Source organism: Symphodus melops (genome assembly GCF_947650265.1).
Source record: "Symphodus melops genome assembly, chromosome: 4".
Taxonomy (NCBI): Eukaryota; Metazoa; Chordata; class Actinopteri; order Labriformes; family Labridae; genus Symphodus; species Symphodus melops.
The window spans coordinates 29,858,901-29,883,002 of NC_136694.1; the positions used below are offsets into that span (position 1 = coordinate 29,858,901).

The 24,102-nt window shown below is 45.9% G+C and overlaps 1 protein-coding gene across 1 annotated transcript in view; it reads left to right on the forward strand.

Moving 5' to 3' along the window:
- Positions 1-24,102, forward strand: part of ptprt (protein tyrosine phosphatase receptor type T) — a 203,878-nt gene that overhangs the window by 65,503 nt on the left and 114,273 nt on the right. The window contains 1 exon segment of the mRNA XM_079342479.1: positions 4,348-4,641. Coding sequence (XP_079198605.1) covers positions 4,348-4,641 — 294 coding nt within the window.

Genomic DNA, 24,102 nt, shown 5'->3' on the forward strand with positions numbered 1-24,102 from the left:
GAGAGCGCGATGCATCCTGCGACAACAAGGCCCCGGGATACACGACATAAAGCCTTTATGGGGCCATGGTGGCTACACACACACACACACACACACACACACACACACACACACACACACACTGGTCTTTATTGGAGCTCAGTTCCAGTCTTGCACTTCTTCTGTGTCTCGTTTTAAACTTCACGAGCCCTGCTAGTTTTTCTTAGTTTTTCTCTTTACTCCGGCGTGAGACGTCTCCGCTCTTTATACTCTTATCTAACTTCCTGCCAAACTCGTTAATAAACACGCAGCGCCTTAAAGTCCAAACATCCCGGACAAAGGGCGGCGATTAGCTTCTGTGCTCTGTGACGACATCCAGGTGTGTTCACGGTCATTAATAACACATTGTTGTCTCCTTTATCAACTATGTACCAGTTGAAATATTTGAATAGAAGACAGATATTCAGCTCTTTAGTCCTTTAGTGCTTGAGTTAGTTACCTTTAGCTTCTCAGCTCAGCGGTGATGTCAGGGTGGACGTCCCTGTTAAAATAGAAGTGGTACAGGCCGAGCTTCGTCGAGTTGAGGTGTGGTTTTTAATAAACCCCTGACACGTGTGCTCGTGCACTTCTGGTTAACTTACTGCCTCCTACACTCTCAAAAAACACCGTGCATGGTGTCGACAACATTCCTCTATCTGTGAATGTTTTCCAAGACTTGATGTGCAACGAAGCTTTCTGTGCATGTTAATGTGTTTGAAGTCTAAAGCTGAGCGTGAGGCTGTGTGTGTGAGCGTGTGTGTGTGTGTGTGTGTGTGTGTGTGTGTGTGTGTTTGCCCCCTGCTGGTGAAATGTTTGGCGGCAGGTTGTGTGTCGCTGGGTGGCCCGTGTGACTCTGGGCTGTAAACGAGTCGGAGGAGGGAGGAAACAGACGGAGGGAGGAGTGATGGAGCGATCTCTGTCTCCGCTTCCTGCTGAGTGACACGGAGACACATTGTTGCATATAAATGATGTTAATGAAGAGGAAAGTCTCTGCTCCGACGCACACAGTTAACGTGCTGCTGAACGCATGTGTTAGCCCGTTTACAACCAAACACCTCCAGTCAGGGCTGCAGCTGCAGAGTTTCACATGTTTGTGACACTGATTCTTCTCTGTGAAGATGTTTGATATCATATAATCGTGTTGAAGTTGATCTAAAAAATTAACCATACAAACAAAAGACATCGTCTCTTAAAACGTTCAGATTGTTGCCGATACTTCAAACGAGACAGTGAAAGGATTGAGTTTGTTTTAATATATCAAATCTGACTAAGAATAAGTCTAAAATAACTTCATTTCAAAGTTCAACTGGCTCATTGAGTATGTCCATCTGAGACTCATCTCCAACCCCACCTCCATTGTTGTGTTAGCATGCTAATGTTAGCTTTAATTAGCTGTTAGCTTCACGTAAATTGACACAGAATGATCTAAAAACTCTTCATCCTAATAATCAGTGAGTATGTTCTTCTTCTTCTTCATGACTCAAACAGCTTTTATACACAAGGGGAGGAGCCGGCCGTCCCGTCCATGTAAACACAGCTCTGACAACAACACAGCCAGCAGGACTCCAGCTTCTCCCTCACTGTAGACACTCAGGACTCACACACACATTCACACAGGACACACTGGAGTTATGATTTATCCATGTGTGCACGTAAAATCCCTCTGTTTTGGAAGGAAGCTTCGTCAACAGAGTGACGGTTAATGCATACACAGATCAGGAACAAACTGCACATATGCATCCAAAAGCATGCACACATACACTCTCTCTCTTTCTCACATGGAGAAATGTTCATTGTCTCTAAGTCAGGCGTGCACACACTGACTCAGACGCACACTCACAGACAGATGAGCGTGCAGTCATCAGGGCTGCAGCCACCATAGATATTCTAATGGGGCCTAGCTAAAAAGTAAAAACTTTCAGACGGTGGAGGAGAGGGGCCATTATTTTCAGGCAGTATCACGTCACCGTCGACTGACAGCGCTCCTGTCACTGACGGGGAAATGAAGATTTAGTGACGAGCAGAGACTGTAATCTTCAAATGAACCTTTCAGTCACAGCGCTTCGAGAGCTCACTGTTTGGAGGAGGGAGGGCTTGTTTTTCCAACACACTGTTTAAATGGCTCATCCTGTGGCATACATGCACTCCATCCTGAGCACCACCTCACACTATCATCCATCCATGGAGCCTTTGATTTGAAAATATAAGATTGTCAGTGACTGATGGACAACACTGCTGGGATGCAGAATAGAAAAAAACCTAGAATATTTTTGGAGATTTGATACATTAAAGTTGAACCTTTTCTTTCCCCTTTACTCTTAAATTTTTCATCTGTGTGTCATGGGAGCTCTCCATGGTTCTGAACCTAGGACCTTCATTAGCTCAGGAGCTGTCCATGGTGCTGAACCCAGGACCTTTGTTCATCCAGGAGCTGTCCATGTGCTGAAACTAGACCTTGCATTAATCCAGGAGCTGTCCATGGTGCTGAACCCAGGACATTCGTTCATCCAGGAGCTGTCCGTGGTGCTGAACCTAGACCTTTCATTAATCTAGGAGCTGTCCATGGTGCTGAACCTAGGACCTTTGTTCGTCCAGGAGCTGTCCATGGTGCTGAACAGCGCTTCGCCACTTCTCTGTAACCATGACAGCACAATGTCATGTTGCTCACCTTTGCAGCATTAAGACTTTAGATTTTTTACTTTCCTCACAGAGTATGACCAATCATACGTTAAATGTCCCAATGCTTTGAATTATGGGTAATTCCCTTGCGCTCAGTCTGCAGGTATGCCCACTTATAGAGATGGTGCATAAAGGGCTGATGAAGTCACTGTAACGAGGAGGGAAACGGCGGGACAGTCCTCGGTCCTCTCAGTCGTAACAGGAAAGTATGAGGGTAGAAATTGAGATCTGATGATCAGCAGACAAAAAACACACCTTTGAGTGACTGTATGAGATTAAGCTTTTTGACTTCTTTGTGTTAATTAACACATCTGAGGGGATGTTTACCTGCTAATGCAGCATTAGCACAACTAAATATCCTGTTACTTTCTGTGCGTATGACACCCAAACACCAGGTGCTTTGGAGCTTTTGTTTAGTGTGTACTCATGTGTTTTGTCTGTGATATCATGATGGCACTTTTACCAGTATGTTATTGATTCATGACCATTGGCACAAATAGAGATAAAAACGGCTTTGAATCATTTCATTTTTTACTCTTCATATTAACGGGTTTTGAGTATCTCGCTTGGAGAAGACGCTGTTGCATTTAGTTTGAAACAACATCAAGGAGAAATAAACCACTCTGTGCTTTTAGCCCTGACAGAGGCCATTATTTTAAAGTAGCATAATGTGAAAGAGTGGCTGTAGAGACGCTGTCAGCAACATGTCAGCAGAGTGATGGATTAACGCCACAGGTGGAGAAACTGGCTGCGTAAAGTAAAATCTCTCCTTTTAGCTTTTAGTGGCAGCTGTTGCAGAATGGTTTCTGCTTCCACTTTACATCTGCATCTCATTAAATCATCGAGGTTCGGAGGTTGCACTCGTTCTGCTGCAAGAAAAAGTGTGCACTTAATCATCTGGCAGTTAAAACCTTTTGCAGCAGTGTTTACAAGGGGCTGAACATTTACAAAGGCGTGTAAAATTCAAGCCTTCAAACAGCCTGAAAAATAACAGACTCATGACTTTCCTCTTCGTCATTGATATTCTTATTGTAGAAATCAATGAAGGCTTAAAATTCATGTTAAATCCACTCTGATCCTGTATTTGATCATGTCTATAAACCCCTCTATTTCAGCCCTGCTCAGAACAGGCTGTTTCTGTGTCTGTAGCTTTAAATATGTAAATGAGCTGTGTCTGGCCACGCCCCCTCTCTGGAAGGGCTTGGGTGTACTCGCTGCTTTCTGGCTCCATGTCCTATTGTTTACGGTGAGAAGGCAGACTCAGAGGGCAGAACAAACACCTAGCTGTGGGAGTGTCACCCACCTGGGGGAGGGGCTACTGCCCTTTGTGATGTCATGAAGGGAACATCTCCAAACGGCCTGTTTGAGCACACATTTTCTGAAAAGTGGAGCAGGCAGAAGACGGAGAGGATGGACTTTTCTCCTCATTGGGGGGTTGGAGACAGATAGAGACACATGTTAGAAGTTTGTTTTGACATATTGTATGACCTTAAAGTTTTATTTTCACAAAGTTGGCCTTTAAAAAGTTGAAATTTATTTTGGTTTTGTTTTTCTCTGTGTTCGACCACGTGAGGGGAAGAGAGACCTTCAGCCTACAGCTCACCATGTCACGAACAATAATCAGTAACCATCTCTGATTTTTTTCCACAGCTCCGCCCACCCCCATCGCTCCACCCGAGCTCCTCGCCGTCGGTGCCACCTACCTGTGGATCAAACCCAACGCCAACAGCATCATCGGGGACGGGCCCATCATCCTGAAAGAAGTGGAGTACCGCACCACGTCAGGGAACTGGGCGGAGACTCATGTGGTCGACGCCCCCACCTACAAACTGTGGCACCTGGACCCAGACGTGGAGTACGAGATCAAGGTGCTGCTGTCCAGACCGGGCGAGGGAGGGACGGGACCACCGGGGCCACCGCTGGTCACCAGAACCAAATGTGCAGGTAGGCGACGCCCCTTTTCCTCTCTGAACATTCTCTCTCTCTTTCTCTTTGTGTTTTCTCTTGTTGCTGTTCTTCTTTCTTTCCCTCGCTGATGCCGAACGCCGATGTTCACTCAAATGTTGTAACACGAAAGATTCAAACATTGATTCAGAAATGTTCAGACTTGCAGAGTCCAAAGTGGTTGCTTTTTAAAACTCATTATTTCAGAAATGTTTGGTGGACACGTTCAGGTTTTGGTCCTGATTTTTGGTTCAGATTTGGTCCCTGCTGTCTGATTTCTCCAGAGAAGAGAAAGCAGACGAGCAAATGAACGCAGACAGGAAAACTTTTCCAATTACGTCCTCTTCCTCTCCTTTCTTGAGAAACGAGAAACAGAAATCAAAGATGATGAGAATAATCGGGGATGTTGAGAAGGTTCCCCGCAGATGAAGGAGGTGAAGGAGAGGTGGAGAGCCGGGGTCAGAGAAGGAGACGATGAAGGGAAAGTGGGGGTTATGAGGGGGGCAATCATGGTTGATAATGAGGGTCCCAGCGGGGGTGTGAGGACGCAATGAGTGCTCCTCATTTGATGAAGTGACAGCCAATCAGATGTCTGATGTTGGTTAACCTCGCAGGGAGCCGTCAGCCTCCTCTTGAGTCTCTTGTTCTCTGAGGATGTTTTTGTTAGTCTTCTCTGACCTAATTCACTGCTCCCTTTATTTTCTTTAAATTCTCCTCTTTATCTCTCTGACTTAAGTTTTCTACTTTTTTTTTTTTTACCCTTGGCACATTCTCGTCTCGTCAGTATCGTCTCTCTTTTTTTCTGCCTCTTGTTTCCTACTTTTATTTGACCTTTTTGAACACGTCTCTCTCTTTTTTCTTTCGCCTATTTTATAATAATGTCTTGCTTCCTTTCCGCCTTCTTTGCGTCCTCCTTCTTGTTTTCTCTTCATATACATCCACATGCACGGCAGCTACTCAGGCACCTGCAGAGGTGCGTTGATTAGACCAATGAGCACCAACCTGGAGGCGAGGAGGGCGTGTCCAACAACGACATCAATGGCACCATCACAAAATAATTACAAAATATCGTTTGTATCATTTTAGTGGGCTGCGGTTGTCCAGTTGTCACCTCTCAGTGAGGAGGTTGCTGGTTTGAATCCCCGTCTGTCAGGAGCCTCTCTGCATGTTCTCCCCGTGCATGGCGTGGCTTCTCTCTGGTTTCCTCCCACTTATTGACCATATATGGTCATGTTTGTCTTGGTTGTGTGAGGGTTATAAGTTGTGTCAAACTTTTTGTTAATTGGAACGGGATTTTGATGCATCTGAGATTAGCAGTTTTACACTGTGGAGTGTGTGTGTGTGTGTGTGTGTGTGTGTGTGTGTGTGTGTGTGTGAGTGTGTGTATGTGTGTGTGTGTGTGTGTGTGTGGTAGCTTGAATCCTCCCCCTTGATTTCTTCCTCTGTTGTAATCAGCAGGTGAAAATTAAGTGTTAGCGGCACAACACTCTCTCTCTCTCTCTCTCTCTCTCTCTCTCTCTCTCTCTCTCTCTCTCTCTCTCTCTCTCTCTCTCTCTCTCTCTCTCTCTGTCCTTACTTCACCCTGCTGTCACCCGTCGTCCCTTCTGTTTAACCCTTTCCTTCCATCAAACTGAAGGCGGACTTTATTCAAGAGGGCTTCTTACGTGACCATCACATTCTTCCAATCCCCGTCTTTAGGGCAGAACAAACACCGAGCTGTGGGAGTGGCTACAGCCCTTTGTGATGTCATAAAGGTAGACGCTCCAGACGAGCACAGAGAAGTTTTGTGTTTAAACTGAAGTTCAGCGGCATGGACGTGGTGCGACCTCTGACCCTTCCAGAGGTCGCCCTTGGCTGATGACTCGTTCCAGTGTAAATCTTTAAACTTCGTAGACTTTACTCGGATTTATTCGAACCTCACGTTACGGAACATGATGTGAGTGTGTTTGCGAGAGAGAGAGAGAGAGAGAGAGAGAGAGAGAGAGAGGGGGAGGAAACTAGAGGCAAAATGAAGAAAAGGAGACCAGAGGTGGTGGGCAATCTGTGTGTGTGTGTGTGTGTGTGTGTGTGTGTGTGTGTGTGTGTGTGTGTGTGTGTGTGTGTGTGTGTGGTGTGTGTGTGTGTGTGTGTGTGTGTGTGTGTGTGTGTGTGTGTGTGTGTGTGTGTGTGTGTGTGTGTGTGTGTGTGTGTGTGTGTGTAAATGGCAGCAGTAAGGAACATGTGTTTCTGGATGGAGACGCTGTGTTGATGGAATGAGAGCAGGCAGGTATGACAGATGTTCAAAAGCCTGCTGGCTACCGACCTTGCTGACGTGTGTGTGTGTGTGTATGTGTGTGTGTGTGTGTGTGTTTGTGTGTGTGTGTGTGTTTGTGTGTGTGTGTTTGTCTCCTCTCCTCTTGTGTTCACCTTTCTCTTCACGTTAGCTTCTTCAGCTCTGCTCAAGCACGCCCCCGCAGAAACACTTAAAGACAGCTGCTGGCCCCTCCTCTCAGCTCCTCCATCACTCCTCTTCCTCACTGTCACCGTGCTCGTCGGTCGCAGCTCCAAAATGGGATTCAGGCCGTTTTCACCAATAACCCCGGACGGCTGCAGCTCCAGGGGATCAGACATCGATTGGTACCCGTGCGCCTGGTGTAGCGTGGCACATTAGTGAGAGCAGGCTAAAGAGGCGAGCGAGGAGTGAACTCCGTGTGTAGTTGGAGGTGCAGCGAGGACACGGCCTTGATAATGACTGATATCATCACTCGTCCCTCCTCTAACCTCCCTCCATCCCTCCATCCCGCCTCCGAATCACTCCTACTTTACTCTCCAAGGCTCCTGGACCATCCATCGCCCTGTTTTCATTTAGATAACTCCTCTCCTCCTCACATAAACAACACTCAGCGGACCGCTTGTTCCCCTCACTCCCTCTGTTGACCTCCATGGTTTGGTGCTTCCTTTAAACGAGCCTCTTCCCTCTCCTCCATCCGTCTCTGATAATCTTTCTCTCTTAAGTTTTGCGGCGTTTTTTCTCTTCCGCAGCGGCGAGCTCACCAAAAACACTCTCTGGACATTTTACCAGCCTTGATCTTTCCGTCTCGTTCCCTCGTTCCCCGCTCTCTTTTATCTTCCACTTCTCCTCCCCTTTTTTTTCATCCCCTTCTACCTTAAACTCGATTCATCTCAAACACACACACACACACACACACACACACTCTGAATATTGGCTTAGATCCTTGTCTCCATAAATATCGCCTTTTAACTTTTACTCGTCGTCTTCAAAGTGCAACAATCTCTCCTCCTCGCGCCGCTCCTTCTCCTCCTTCTGTATGAATTATTTTTATGTGAGCGATGATAATGTAAGTGTTGGCTAATATGTTACCCTGTAAAGATGGACTTTTAATTCACCCGCTGTGCATAAATCTGCCCTCTCTATCTTTTCCCCCCCCTCTCACATTTCCTCTCCTCTTTATAGCAGGCAGATGCTAATGTGAATGTTGGCTAATCTGCAGCACTCTATAAAGACTTATTCACCTGAGGGATATATATATATATACACACTGCATCTGCAGCCCCCCCCCCCCCCCCTCCCCCCTCCACCCGTCTCGGCTGTTTCTTATAAAGTAGATCTTCAAGTGACGGATGGTAATATGAGTGTTGGCTAATGTGCTGCTTCATAAAGATTAGATTTTTAATTCACGGGGTATAGACTGATTTGGCTGACACGACTGCTTCAGCTTTCTGCAGAGTGAAGCAGTTTAGATGCAGTTTAAGAGAGATAGAGAGAGAGAGAGAGCGAGAGAGAGAGGAGAGAGAGAGATGAGAGAGAGAGAGAGCGAGAGAGAGAGAGAGCGAGAGAGAGGAGAGAGAGAGAGAGAGAGGAACGTTCCTGCTTTAAACACTAACACAATCCGAGCATCCAGAGCTCACTTTGTGCAGCTTAATAACAGTCTGGGAATGTTAGCGTTAGCGTTAGCTTTCACATGTCTGAGCTGCTGTTTGCAGCTGCCTGTTGATGAGTGTGCAGCCTTTAGTCAGGAGCAGATGTTAACAGATGGTACAGGAGCTGTTAAATCTCTGCCCACCTGCACCCAACTTCAGCTACTGTCCTCTCTGAAGACCAATTAAAAAGCAGAGAGTGGATAGAGACAGGAAGTAGACAGTGTAAGCATCACCAGTTGGTTTGTTGACTGCCTTTTTGGCTGTAAATATCTTGAGGAGCTCGACCGGGCCGTCAGCTTTTATTTTATGTTAAATCCACGTCTGAAGGAATCAATTAGTTCGATCTTTTTACCTTCTTTTTAGAACATCCTGATGAGCATGGTCTTTTCATTGCGCAGTTACTTACGCTGTTAGTACATCAGATAGCACATTTTTTGCACACGTTTTAATACACAAACATTTAGTACATCTGGCCCTTAGCACACTAACTTTTAAAGGTTTGCACTTTCATCCAGTCCATTCTCACCTTCTTGAACACAAACATCCTCATGCTGCTCCGGCTTTGAAGGAGCTCCCCCATGCTCTGTCTCCAACATGCTAAGAGCAATTTGAACCCATTAGCATGATGGTACAAAGTGGAGAGATCTGCAGGTTTAAAAAGAGGCCCAATTAGAGTTGTGTGTTTGGTGCCTGCAGAGCCGGAGCATTGTGAGCTGGAAGCAGGAACCTTTCATTTCCTCTCATCTGCACCCACTTTTCTCCGAAACCACGTGAGCACCAGGTGACCCTGCAGCATCATACACGCCAAAGAACTTGAATGAGTAGCTGATTTGTCCTTTAAAAACGGAACTGAATGAAACTACAAAAAAAACCAAAAAAACCCTCTTCTGAAGAAAGTCCTTTAAGTATCGACGCTGTTTGTAAAACCTCCCGTCTTCCTCAAGAATCTCTGAGTGTTTTTACCTCTGAGCGCGTGTCCTCACTCCTCCAACCTTTCCTTTTATTTCCAGCTATTTTAAAGTCCTAAAGAGGTTTTTTTTTTGGAGCGTGTTGAGACTGACGACGTCCCGCAGAGCGTCCTATACCTATTCACCTTCACCAACTGAAGCACGCCAGCTTCAGGGTCAAATTCCATTTTGTTTCAAGGAGACGCGTAACAGAAAGCTTGTGTCATGAGGATACGGTGGCGTTTTCGAGATGGTGAATGAAAGAGAAAACGTCCTCACGCTCCGACAGGAGGATGATGAGGCAGAAAAAGAATCTGAATCAGAGGACGCACACTTTGTCTCGCTGCATCATCATCACGACGTGACGCTTCACGTCGCGGCCCGTGTTCCTGTTCGCTCTTCTTCATTGTTGGATTGGACTCCAGCGCCCCCTGCAGGAACAGACGGGTGACATCACGCAGGCGTTGTTTTAATATTTACGCTCTCTGTGATTTCAGCAAAACTTAGTGACGTGTTTTTTTTAAATATCTAAGTGGGTACTCTGTCGTGCTTTTTAACGCTCTGTGAAGCAGGAGTTAAAATGTCGTCCGTGGTTTGATTCAGGAAGAGAAAGTTTAAAGTCCTCTTAAAAACCAATCAGGCTGCGTTTAGTTCTGCAGACGACAGGAAGTGACCCGTTCCTGTGCACGCCTGGGCCGTCGTGTCTTTGTTAAGAGACAACACATGAGCAAATAATGTCTGGAGGAGGAGGGGAGGGGGAGGGGGGGAGGGGGGAGGGGGGGGACAAAGAAATCAATCATGACAAAGAAAAAAACACAGCTGTGTTTTATTCACAAGTTAAGACTTTTATCATAAAGCGACTTCCACTGTTGGATTCAGACTCTCCTGACAATCCGTCTCCATCTGTCTCCTCCATCACGTCTCATTTCATACTGGGCAAGAAATGAAGAACGCCAGCCAGTGGCTGCCTTCAACTTTCTTCACACAAGCCACCAGAAGTTTTGTTTGTAGGAGACGACAGAAAACTGAGTGTTTCCGTCACCATTAAGAGACGCTGCTTGGGTCACACGTGTAGCCTTGATCAACATGCTCAATAAGAAACACTAAATCAATCCCTGTGTGAGTGTGAGGGCTCGGCGTGCACGCAGTCCGAGCTGCGTCCTCGTTAAACGACTCCATCAGACAGGAAGCCGATATTTTAAGGAGGCGTGTGAAAGCAGCGTCTGGAGATGATGAATCCGTGCGGTCGATACGAGAGACGAGGCCGCGTCCCTCTTATAACACAAAACCTTTGAGAGTTCATGTTTCTTCTTCTCAGCGCGCGTGTTAATACTTTTATACCGCGTGTGTGCGTGTGTGTGTGTGTGTGTGTGTGTGTGTGTCTCAAGGCCGACACACACACATTAGATCAATAAGACTGCTGGACAGTGTGGGACAGGCTGAGACGTCTTCTTGTACTCTGAAGTGCTCTCGGTCTTGAGAACACTTTTTGAAGGTCTCAGACTGGGCGGACTTTAAATCCAGACCGGTCAAGACCACCTCTTATTTTTCCAAATCCTTTCTGGTTACGGCCGAAACCTTTTTCCTCGCTTCACGGTCTGAGAGTTTAAACAATGACCTGCTGCTCTTCAAAGCTAAACAGTTAGCTAGCAAGTGTAAGTCCTCCAAATATTACAAGGTGCAACTTTCCTTCTTATTTGGGTAACAAAAAAGTATTATAGATTTAGACTCTAAAAAACTGATTTAAAACTGCAACAAATTGCAAAGTAAATTACAAAACAACCAACTCGCTCTGTTATCTATTAATGTGTTCAATTTAATAATCCATGAATCCATTCTGCCTCAAAATGATGATTGGTGTTCAAAGCAACAGTGTCGTTGGTCATTTTTGCAGGAGGTGAAACAAACGCCGTCTCCTCTCCGAGGTGCTAAAATGATCTTGTGTTAATTAACAGCTCAGTTCACGTCCATCCAGAGAAATCTTCCCGGATACAGAGTCCCAGAGCAGAGTTTGAATCTTCCTGGTAACAGGCCTCTATTCTGAGGGTGTGTAACGGGGTGTGTGTGGCGGTGGAGCAGGAGGCAGCGGAGGGTGTGATGTTTGTCTGTCTGAGAGATGAAGTGAGAACTGTTTAAAAAAAACAGCGTCAGACCTGAAGTACACGCCACAGGAGTCACATGACGCGGCGAGCGCACGTTCAAGAACAAACTTTACTTTCACAGATCAACATGTAAGACAAGTGTTGAAACCTCCATATTCAAGTCATTATGAATTAAATAATGTGTGTGTGTGTGTGTGTGTGTGTGTGTGTGTGTGTGTGTGTGTGTGTGTTTGACATTTAACACACGCTCACATTACACTAACATGCACACACACTTTTTTCCCCTCCCAGCAGTGTAGCGGTTGTAATCAACACTTGGGAGAGTTGTGAGCAGACAGGATGAGTAACACCAGGAGTGTGAGAGAGAGAGAGAGTGTGTGTGTGTGTGTGTGTGTGTGAGTGTGAGTGTGTGTGTGTGTGTGTGTGTGTGTGTGTGTGTTTGAGTGTGAGTGTGAGTGTGTGTGTGTGTGTGTGTGTGTGTGTTGATGGATGTCAGCAGATGGAGAACGGTAATACTATTTCATTTGAAAAAAAAAAAACAATAACAAACTCACAGTACACGGAGGACAACTCCATATATGGGCATACTATTGCACTTGGAAAAACTTACCCATAATCCTTTGGGCCAGTCAAAAACCCAAATAGGTGTGATTAGCTCATGTCTCCATCCACACACACTGTACGGGGGGAATGTTTTGATGACTCAGCAGTTTTGATTGGATGAAGGATCAGAGTTATTCACAATAAGGCGTGTAGCTGAGCTGATTGACAGGTGGGCGCCGTGTAACGGTTCGTCAGGAGGCTTAAAACCCGCCTCAGCTCCAGCTCTCAGTATTTGATCATACGATGTAGAATACTCAAAGTTGTTTCATGTCGGCTCAACAATAAAAGATTCTTTTAACGGCTTATTTGGACATCTTAGCGGATCGTTTGTTTTACTTTCATCGAGGGATCAATACAGTTCATCCTGTTCATGTTCAAAATACGCCTCCAACAAGAATCTACAACTGAGTTTGTAGAGTTTTTTCATAATTTGAGAATACTACATCAGAGGACCACGAAAACACACACACACACACACACACACACACACACACACACTCACACACACACACATTTCTGGTCAATAAAGGCGAGTGTTAGGAGGAAGCCAGGCGAGCACAAAAGAAATAGAGGCTTTTTATTAGAAGAAAATGTTTCCCATTCTGCCAGCAAATAAGTATCCTGCACAGAGTCACACACAAACACCATGCAAACGCGAACACACACACACACACCTACACACACACACACACACACACACACACACACACACACACACACACACACAATTCTGCAGTGCTGTCCTTTAGTCGCGAAGCCATCAGGATCCAATTTCTCCTTCATTAAACTCGAATAGGAGGCGGTATACAGCCGCTAGGTAGGTACCACTGTCCCTCACACACACACACACACACACACACACACACACACACAAACACACACACACACACACACACACACAACGACACAGGATTGCTCATGATTCTGTGTCGCACGGTGTCAGAGAGGCGACCACAAGAATCAGTGTTTGTGTCTTTAATTGACCTGCACAGTTACAACAAAGGATGGATGAACTCTGTCTCTCTCTCTCTCTCTCTCTCTCTCTCTCTCTCTCTCTCTCTCTCCTTGTAAGTAGTGCTCTCTCGCCCCGTCCACCCCTCTCTCTGCAGGACGATTCTGGAGCCGTACTTGTTGTTTTGCAGCGAACAGAGCCAATCATGGGGGGGGGGGGATCAGTCTGCTTCAGTCCGCAGCAGCTGGTGTGTTAATAGCAAACACAAACACACACACACACACACACACACACACACACACACACACACACACACACACACACACACACACACACACACACACACACACACACACACACACACAGTACAGGCACACAAACACATGAAACGTGCAAGAAAGCACACGCAATATCAGTTACAAGCGCACATTTAAAATGCAATTACACGACCAGACATATAACTAACACACAGCAAGAAGCCCATTTACTGGCTTTAGTTGGTAAAGAGGGACTGTGTGTGTGTGTGTGTGTGTGTGTGTGTGAGTGTGTGTGTGTGTGTGTGTGTGCAGTATCCAAAGGCAGACAAGATGAAACCTATTAAACAGAACAGGTCTGACTTTAATTGGCGCTCTTTGGTAATTGGCCTTTTGGGGCAGATTTGCATTGTTTCCACGGCAACTGGCTTGTTTCTTTACATGTTATCACAGGGTCGGGGGACCAGGAAGGGAGGGCGGAGAGAAGGGGAGGGGGGGGTTTGGGAGAGAGCTGAAGGGGACGGTCGAGGGAGAGGTCAATGTCAGGGAAGAAGAAGAAGAAGAAGGGAGGAAGAAGACAAATGTTGTGATTGTGAGACAGAAGAAGAGGGAACAGACGGATCACGTTCGGGAGGAGCGAGTGGTTGAAGAGGAGGTGAAAGGATAAATGATTGGCTGTAATGACGGAGGGAGAGAATGCAGAGATGTGTTGCGGCAGACGGGAGGTACCACTCCAGGAGAAATCAAAGATCCTCTGACACAGGAGAGGCCTCACTGTGTGATCAAAAAGCAAAGCGAAGCATCCTTGACACTTTACATCATGTGTGATCAGTCAGGCCGGACGACCCGGAGCTTTTCATGTGTTCAAAGAAGGGATCGGTGAAGGTGTGTTTAAATGGCTCATATATCTAGAAATAGGCTTTTTTTTCTGGTCCTGTTTTAAACGTTTATTATTTAGTCGCTTAGTTAGTTAAGACGTTTTTCAATCAGTTCCTTTGGACTTGCTGCAGAAAAAAATCTGATGAGTCGGACTAAAACAGAGTGTTCTGCTAATATGAAAGCCCCATCACATCCTGTTTTTCTTTTGTTTTTCGTCTTGTCTGACTTAATTGAATTGTGAGCAGCTGAATGAGTTCATTCTTTGCACAAACATCAGACTTGCTGTAACTTGTCAGATGTTATTAGGACCTGTGCATGTAAACAAACGTACATTAAATCTCCTCCAGATCACACAGCTGCAGACATTAAGAGACGATGTATTTTAATTCAAAGTGAAAGCTCCTTGGACGTCTCGTTTCTCTCAACAACAACGCCAACAACACCGAGAAATATTTGCGATGTAAAAGGAGAGTATTTTTAGTGGAAGTGAGAGAGTCAAATTGCAGCAATAACGGTCAATCACGCACCACCAAACCTACTTGTTTTCCAGAGATGTGACTTTTCCTCAAAGCGCGCTGATTGCAGCCGTCTTGACATCGACACGTCGCTCTCGTTAACTCCGCGACGCCACAAATAACTGGTGGAGAGGCCGGGAAACACGAGGGGGAGAAACAGAAAGAAACACAATCAAATAATGATGCTTACAGTAATGAGAGCAGCCGAGGCTCTGGCGTTTGTTTGTGCAGCGGCAGGTCAAGGTGTAACGAGTTGCTGTGGTGATTGTGAGCTTGCAGCGTTGTTGATTGGAGTGTAATGAGCCCACTCGATGGTGTGTGTGTGTGTGTGTGTGTGTGTGTGTTGGGGAGGGGGGGGGGGGCAGAATGAGGGGGCAACAAAGAGGGTGTGAAGAGAAGAGGTGTTTAGACAGATGACAGGAGAGGAAGAGGAGGCTGAGACAGAAAAACAACAACAGGATAAAGTTGTTTAGCGTTTTATCAAGCTGTCGGTGAAAACCTGTTCATGATGAAAACCAGAACGAGCGCATCATTAACGGGGACACACGATGAAAATCCACTTCAGTGTTTCAGAACATTTATGTTGGTAACCTGAGAGTCTACAGACCCACAACATGGGAAATAAACCCATCCAGTTTTTTGTTTGTGCTCTGCAGGAGTCTGACAACACAGAGAGAAATGCTCCGTTTCTAATGTGCTCCCCTTGTGATGTCACAGTGGGATTCTCGTAAAAAATAAATAATAAAAAACCCTCCAATGATATCTCCACCCATGGACTCCACTTCCAGCCTAGAGAAAAACTTTTCAGCAGGTCCGCCATTTTTATTCTGGCTTGTGAAGGAGTGATGTGTACGGGGAAAACTCAGGGGGCGGGGCTTATTGCATTTAAAGAGACACACACACCATAACAGAGCGTTCAGAGAGAGCTGGTTTCTACAGGGTCACAAACCTCCTCTGCTGCTTGATTCATGTTATATTTGGACCAACGCTCAGAAACACAGATGATTCATTTAGACCACAGGGGGCGCTGTTTGCAAAGAGGGAGAATATGTCCTCTTTAAAAACCTGACGACTTACAAAAGTTAATCACGCCTGGAGAAATCGCTCTGTATAAAACTACACTCACACAAACTGAAGAAGATTAGTTTGATCCTTTTTAATTCACGCCTGGTTCAACACACAGTTTGTGAAGTCCGCCACTTTCAATCAAAACCAGAGGAGGTTCATGCTGGCGGGGAATCATGGGAGTGATTCTTTCTTTCAGCTCTTTCACATGTACAGGAAGACTCGGAGACCTTTCCCAGTTCGAACCCAGTGAATTTCTCTCTTTTTTGAACAGTATTAAAGACGTCTGAATTACTCTGCACATCATTTTATTGGTTTTGGAGCTGGGAGCTTTTTTGTCGGCTTTTAGACATTTTAGTTTGTTTGATAAGGATATTCAGACAACAATGGTTGATACAATCTGAAAGGTCAGAGGTCAAACACTCCCCTCCTCTCTCTCTTCTTCTTTTGTCTGCTCTTCCCAACATGATATATGATATGAATCATTGTCCAACAGTTGAACAGAATTTGTTAAAATGTTTTCAGTTTATTTCAATAAACTTCAAGAAACAAAATCAAAAATAATGGAAACGAATGATTCCTCCGCTTCTGCTCTCTCCCCACTCAGACACCCACCGCTTCAATCTCTGGGCTAATAAATGTGCAACACACACACACACACACACACACACATAAAGAGGTGGAGGTGGCGAGAAGGATTTGACGCCGTTTGATCCTCGGTGACCGCCGTCATTAGTCTGTAGCAGTTTTCAGGCACCGAGAAGTCTCAACAACATATTCTTCACTGATCCTTGTAAACCAACAACAACCCGAGGAACACACACACACACACACACACACACTCAGAGCTCCAAGGAGAGCCTGCATATTTCTGTGATTTAGTGTGTGTTTGAGTGTGTGTGTGTGATTGATTCAGAGGCAGAAGGCTGATTGCTTTCTCAACTTCCACATCCCATCACAAGGCGCCGTAATAACTTCAGAGATATCTGCACGCAGACGGCCAGTGTTTGTGTTTGTGGGCCGGCAGTCGCTGCGTGTTGATTACTGTCGGTTTAGCTGCTTCTTGGATGGCGAGTGTGTGTGTGTGTGTGTGTGTGTGTGTGTGTGTGTGTGTGTGTGGTGTGTGTGATGATTATATCCCTCCCTCTCCTTCAGTTTTTCTTTCCGCTCTTCTGTCATTCCACATGCACACACTGAGTAATGAATTCAATTTCAAGATAAACCCTTGTGTGTGTGTGTGTGTGTGTGTACGTGTGTGTGTGCAGGCTTAGCTGTGATTGGTTGGATAGAAAGAGAGAGAAAGAAAAGACTGAAAGGAACTGAGAGAGAGAGAGTTATAAGTTGGAAGAAAGAATGCGATAAAGAAAGGGAAGAAATGCCACAAAAGGAACGAGAGCGAGGGATAATGAGCCGTATGAAATGTTTCATGTGATTTCTAAACGTTCCCTTCATTCGTATAAAGACAAATACTCATCCTTAAACCGTTAACACGACCATGACATGGTGTAAAAAAAACATCTGCTGCATGCAGGGCTTCACACGGTTGTCAGTATGTGATGGTGGTCGGTGGACAAGTGTTTGTCCGACCTCCCGATCAGAAGACGAAAGTCACGTTTTCTTTTCTTCCAAATGGTGAAAAGTACCAAACGAGTGACGGAGCGTGCTGGAGAGGATTGCTCGTGTGTTTGTGAAGGTTAGAGTGACCAGAGCGCTCTGAGACCGAGACAAGACCACATCCTCATGGTGTGTGTGCAGCGGGCGACCCAAACCAGGGTGATGGATCTGGACCGGTCTTGATTTTAAAACTGGAGACACCGTAGAGTAAAAATGCTTTTGACTCCGATGAGACCTCTAAGACGACGCAGATAAACTTTGCAGTCTCGGTTACGAGTCACGTCGGCCGGGTGATGCTGCACCTGAAGATGATTAAAGGCCGATGTGATCAAAGCTCAGAAAACATGAAGAGAAGAAGAAACTCGGATAATAAAGTGGAGAGTCTGTGTTTGTGTCAGGGAGTTAATGATGCCACACACACACACACACACACACACACACACACACACACACACACACACACACACACTTGGACACGCTCGGACGCACACGGAGCCAAGCAGGCAGGTGATCAATGCAACATTAGTTTGGTGCCACACACACACACACACACACACACACACACACACACACACACACACACACACACACACACACACACACACACACACACACACACGCTCTGCTCAGGTAATCTGGCCAACATTAGCAGTATGCTCCACGCTCGACTGGTTCTGCCTGTCAGTCTAATTACTGTGAGCAGGTAGCCGGACACAAAAACACACACACATGCACACACACACATGCAGACACACACATGCAGACACACACACACACACACACACACACACACACACATGCAGACACACACTGGGTTGAGGTGAACAGGACTCATCCGCCACAGCAGGTAACAAGAGCCAATAGAGGACACATTGAGTGTTTGTGTGTGCACAAGTGTTCACTACACATCCTTCTGTGTGTGTGTGTGTGTGTGTGTGTGTGTGTGTGTGTGTGTGTGTGTGTGTGTGTGTGTGTGTGTGTGTGTGTGTGTGTGTGTGTGTGTGTGTGTGTGTGTGTGTGTGTGTGTGTGTGTGTGTGTGTGTGTGTGTGTGTGTGTGTGTGTGTGTGTGTGTGTGTGTGTGTGTGTGTGTGTTGAGCTCATTAGGAGTAGCCAGCAGACTTCAGTGACCTCTCTGTTCTTTGTCCAGTTTGTAACCACTGATGAGAGCTGGAGGGGAGGAGGGGGAGGAGGAAGAGGAGCATGTAGATCGGCACAAAGAGGAAGAAGAAGAAGAAGAAGAAGAAGACGAAGAAGAAGAAGATTATTAGAGAAAGAAGAAGAAGAAGAGGACTGGAGGGAAAAAAAAGAGGATGAGGAAAGTGTGCGGCTGGAAATGAGGCAGGGAGAGATGGAGAGAAAAGAGAGGCTGATATGAAGGATAATGCGAGAGACAGGCGGAGAGATTGACATTATTACTGCCTCATTGCCACCTCTGCTATCTGCGCTGCGTCCTATTGTGTTTGCTTTGGCAATAAGTGCCTTTTTATTCCCTGCCAGTAAAGCACATTTAGAAATGAAGCGAAAAGAAAAAGAGTGTGTCATTTCAGAAACCTGCCAGCTCACTTTCTTTCTACGCCAGGACAAAAACTCAATCAGAGGACTTTTCTCTGTCTCTCTCTCTCTCTCTCTCTCTCTCTCTCTCTTATTTGAGATTCATGCATGATAAATTGTCCTTTTCTTTCTTTTTGTGTCTCTGCGCCGTGGCGATGGATGGGGGCCCGACATTTGTGCCGGGATGAAAGCCTCTCTGATGAGAGCTTTGTGGAGCCTTTATGAAAGCTCGCCCGCCGCCTCATGAAGGAGCTCCATAATATAAACACGGCGTATTCATCAGGAGCGCACGGAGAACGCCGTCCGCGGGTTTAGCATTGAGGGTTTTTAAAACGGCCTCAAAGACGGACAGGTGGAGAGTTTATCTGCAGGACGTGTGGACGCTTGGCGTGTGGCTCACTCGTGTGATGCAGTGACAGGCGTGTCACTTTGAACCTGGCTGACAGCGATTCATAAAAAAGAGATTTTATCCGATACATCGTCAGGTAACTGATCAGTTTTGATAGTCGCTCCCCCTCGTGTGTCCGGCTCTGTCTCTGAGAAGACTCTCTCTGATTGGCTGTTTTGGAGGGTTCATTCATCTCCAGATTTCGACACGGGTTCGAGAGATTCCGTTAAGCGTGCCGCTGTAGTCTCCATGTTTGTTGTTGTTGTTGTTTGTTTTTCCACTGAAAGGCCAAAGCAGACATGACTCTCCGTTAGCAGGCGACCTGCAGAGCGATAGAGACAACGGACTACTGCAGTCAGCAGCTGTCTCTTTCAAAATAAAATGCAGACTTCTCCTAAAGTAAAGAGTGGATTTTCCCAGGAGGCGGGGCTTAGTTTGGTTGTTGCTACACGACTTTAAAGATCAACACTTTTAAAAACAAAGGAAGCAGTCTGTTTGGAGTTTAGTGTTGACATTTGCATGCTTTTAAAGCTGATTATGGGATCACGCGCTCTGTTTCTTTGTCTCCACAAACTCTTTCTTGCCTGTTTTTTTCTTTTTTCTTCTTGAATTGAAGCAGGATTCAATAAATCTCATTCTGCTGTCAGCGCTCCCCGCGGAGGGAAGCCATGTGGTGGGACGCCGCTCAATAGTCCCCCATTAAGCCGCTGGAGAAGACAAAAAGTCAGTGACACTTCGCACTTTAACACACAGCCCGAAACACACACACACACACACACACACACATACAAGCACGGGGACACTAATGACCCTGCAGAGCCATGGATTCAGACGTCACCCTCACACACACACACACACACACACACACACGGGCCCACTCACAAAGACTCAGTAGGTGTGTGTGTGTGTTAAGATGCTCGCTCGATGGGGGCGCTTGTGTTGTGACATTTGGAAAGAAACATCTGAGAATAAAGACAAACAAGTCGTGTCCTCTCGTCTCTTCGATCTGCAGAGACGAAAATAAGTCATTAAAAAAAAACAAAAAAAAAAACAACTCACTGCCGTCCTCTTATTTCTCCTTTTATATCCTGAACCTTAAACTACTGTGAAGACTCTTTAGCTCTGCAAACTTCAGCTCGTCGGCCATTTTTAAGGATCAGAGCTTTCCATGTCTCAAAAGCATCTCCAACATTGATCCTAGTTTGAGCAGCTTTCTGCTGCTGGAGCTTATTAGAAACATGCAGAGGCTTTTTAGCTCGGGTACAATCACTTCTATCTGAAGCAGTTCCACTGCCCGCTTCCATCGCTGCAACACCTGTTCACCTGATAACTGCTCTCATATCTGGCAAACCCAGGGGCGTCCAAAACGGCCTTCAAAGCCCCGCCTACCTTCTCTGGTCCAATCAGATCCAGAGCATTCAGGAGCAGAATCTAAAGTTAGAAGGAGGACATACTGGCTGCTGCATGTAGAGAAGTCACAAGTAGATCTACTTACATATTGGACCTTTAAATTAATTAATAAGGGGATTCATCCATGAGAGAGTAAAAAGATAAAGCTGAACAAAAGATCATCAGGGGACACTTGAAGAAGTTGGTTCTCTGTGAAGGTTAACACATTTCCCCACACTCCTCCTCCTCCTCCTCCTCCTCATCAGCGTGGTGGGATTTATGAATCCATCTCCTCCTCTTTCAAACCTCAAAAAAAAAAAGGGACTCTCTTTGAGGGACGTTTCTTAAATTATCAAAGGAGTAAAGAGATCTGTCCTCAAAGATAATCCGTACCAGGAGCCCCACAGGAGGCCTCGTCACGCAGAATGATGAAAACCTCTGGAGGAGTTTTTGGGACTAAAAGGCATTTTCTTTTCTAATTTCATCTCATGCTTCTGCTCATAATTGGCTGAGTGACATTTTTGTATTGAAGCTTTCATTCGGCGCCCTGCAGCTTCTCCCATCCTGTCCTCCGCTTCCCCCGGACATGATGACATTTTTTATCCAAAGATGAATACGTCCGTCTCTCTCTCTCTCTCTCTCTCTCTCTCTCTCTCTCTCTCCTCCCCTGTTGCATCCCTCGATCTGTCACTCTGTCTTTCTCAGCCAATTACCAGCTGCCTTCAGGTGCTTAACCCCGAGCCTCGCCATCAATGGGCTCATTATATCGTTGCTCTAAATCTCTCTCTCTCTCTCTCTCTCTCTCTCTCTCTCCCTCTCTCGTCCCCGGCAGCTCTCTGTTTCTCTGCATTTGTCTCCGTCCCTTTCTTCCTGTCTTTTTATTCCTTTGCACTTTCTTTTATCAACATAGTTTGACCTCTGCGCTCCTCTCTCTCTCTCTCTCTCTCTCTCTCTCTCTCTCTCTCTCTCGCTCTGTCTTTTTTTTCGTCCTCTGCACCTCTCTTTCATTCTGCAAATTGCTGCAACTCAATTGTCCCCTCCCCGCCTGTAGGCAGCGACGGTATTAATAAAGCAGGATTTGAAATAGATTTCCTTTCTGCTCCGTGTTGAATTACATCACTCTGCTGGTTTTGGCTCCGAGCGTTCTTCTTCTTCTTCTTCTTCTTCTTCTTCTTCTTCTCAGTCCTAATGAAATCACGATACACATCCATATCTGCAGCTGGAGGACTGCGTCTGTAACCGTAAGCGATGTGCTGTAATCGTTTTAAAACCTGTCCTGCTCCACGTGGGGTTTCTTTCCTTGTGCTAGTTCAGAACGCAGAGCGCACATTTCCACTGTGTCCACTCCTAAACTCCCCTGCTGCGCTCTCATTGGCTGGAGGAAACACGCCTGAAACGTCCCGAGTCAAGCAGAACAAATCAGAAGAGTCAAATCCAGTCAGAGGACAGAGTCTCTGCAGACACAGTCACACATGTACGGAGGCCCAGAAGGGACAAAGAGCAGCTTCACTTTAGGAGAAGACTGAGTTTTATTTTGAAGGGACAAAGGAGCAGCTTCACTTTAGGAGAAGACTGAGTTTTATTTTGAAGGGACAAAGAGCAGCTTCACTTTAGGAGAAGACTGAGTTTTATTTTGAAAAGACAAAGGAGCAGCTTCACTTTAGGAGAAGACTGAGTTTTATTTTGAAGGGACAAAGAGCAGCTTCACTTTAGGAGGAGACTGAGTTTTATTTTGAAGGGACAAAGAGCAGCTTCACTTTAGGAGAAGACTGAGTTTTATTTTGAAGGGACAAAGAGCAGCTTCACTTTAGGAGAAGACTGACTTTTATTTTGAAGGGACAATGGAGCAGTTACCAAAGGCATCCTATTCCTTAAACTGTGTTCATGCAAGCTGAGGCTCACTGGTTTTCATGCTGCGTCATTTTGCCGTGCGATGTGCCCGAGGGCCGATCGTCTGCTCCCGACTGGTCAGAGGGATTTTCTGGGCGTGTTTGTCTTTTTCTCCCCCTTCTGGAAAGTTTGTTCAGACAGAGACGTGAGATTCACTCACGCTTCCAAGTTCAATGATTTCAATCTTCAAGTCAGACGCTGTGAGTTATGCTTTAACTCTCAGTCGTTGGTTTCACGCGGAGAGACCTAATTAAAATCCACTAAAAGGCATCTGCTGCTTCTCCATTTAATCCAATTTATCCAAGTCACGAAGCGACAGGGTGCAGCCTCGTCTGCGCCACTTTGCACATGTGTGTGTGTGTGTGTGTGTGTGTGTGTGTGTGTGTGCAGATGATTTAGAGTAAAGTATGTGTTTTGTGTGCTTCTTGATACTTCCTCTGTTTGTATGATGGAGAGGTGAATCTTATGTGAACACGACGTTTGTCACTTCTGTGCCTGCTGTGTGTGTGTGTGTGTGTGTGTGTGTGTGTGTGTGTGTGTGTGTGTGTGTGTGTGTGTGTGTGTGTGTGTGTGGGAGCAATGAGCCAGTCTAATGGCGTTCTTAAAGCGCTCCTGATTAAGAGGCTGATAATTTGATAATGCTTCTCTCCAAGTGCTTCTGTGATGAAACGTCACATTCTTCACTTTTAATTTCTGTTAATGAGGCAAATCTCTGGATGTCCTTAAGTGAGTGTGTGTCGCTCCGTGTGTGTGTGTGTGTGTTCCTTTAAGTGCTGTTGTAGATGAAGGGGATTATAGATACTTCAGTTTGCATTAAAGTCCTACACACACACACACACACACACACACACACACACACACACACACACACACACACACTTGTGTTCGATCTGAGGAGGGCAGAAGCCTCCGTTAAGGTTTTCGTCTGATCTCACTTGTTTGCCTTGGAGGGTCATCGTCACAGGAGATATTGCCCCCCTGTGAGTGTGTGTGTGTGTATATGTGTGTGAGTGTGTGTGAGTGTGTGTGTGTGTGTGTGTGTGTGTTTAGGTGGAGGTTAGGCTGTTATTTCTTCGGTGTGTAGATGCATTAAAAGTGCAACCTCCGCAACATATCAACAGTCACACAGCGAATTCTGCAGCTGCACCAGCCTCAGGGGAGTGTGTGTGTGTGTGTGTGTGTGTGTGTGTGTGTGTGTGTGTAGGATCTGTGGTATTAATTGTATTTCTAGCCTTTGGCCAGTGCAGCTTTGGTAATATGTGATTTCCCCTCCCTCCTTACAAACACACACTCGCCCGGAGCGTGAACAGAAAGTCGTCCGTGCCGTGTTTCTCCCACAGGGAAGCTCTCCGTGTCTCCGCTCCTTCTTCTTCTGCATGTTTTCACCTTT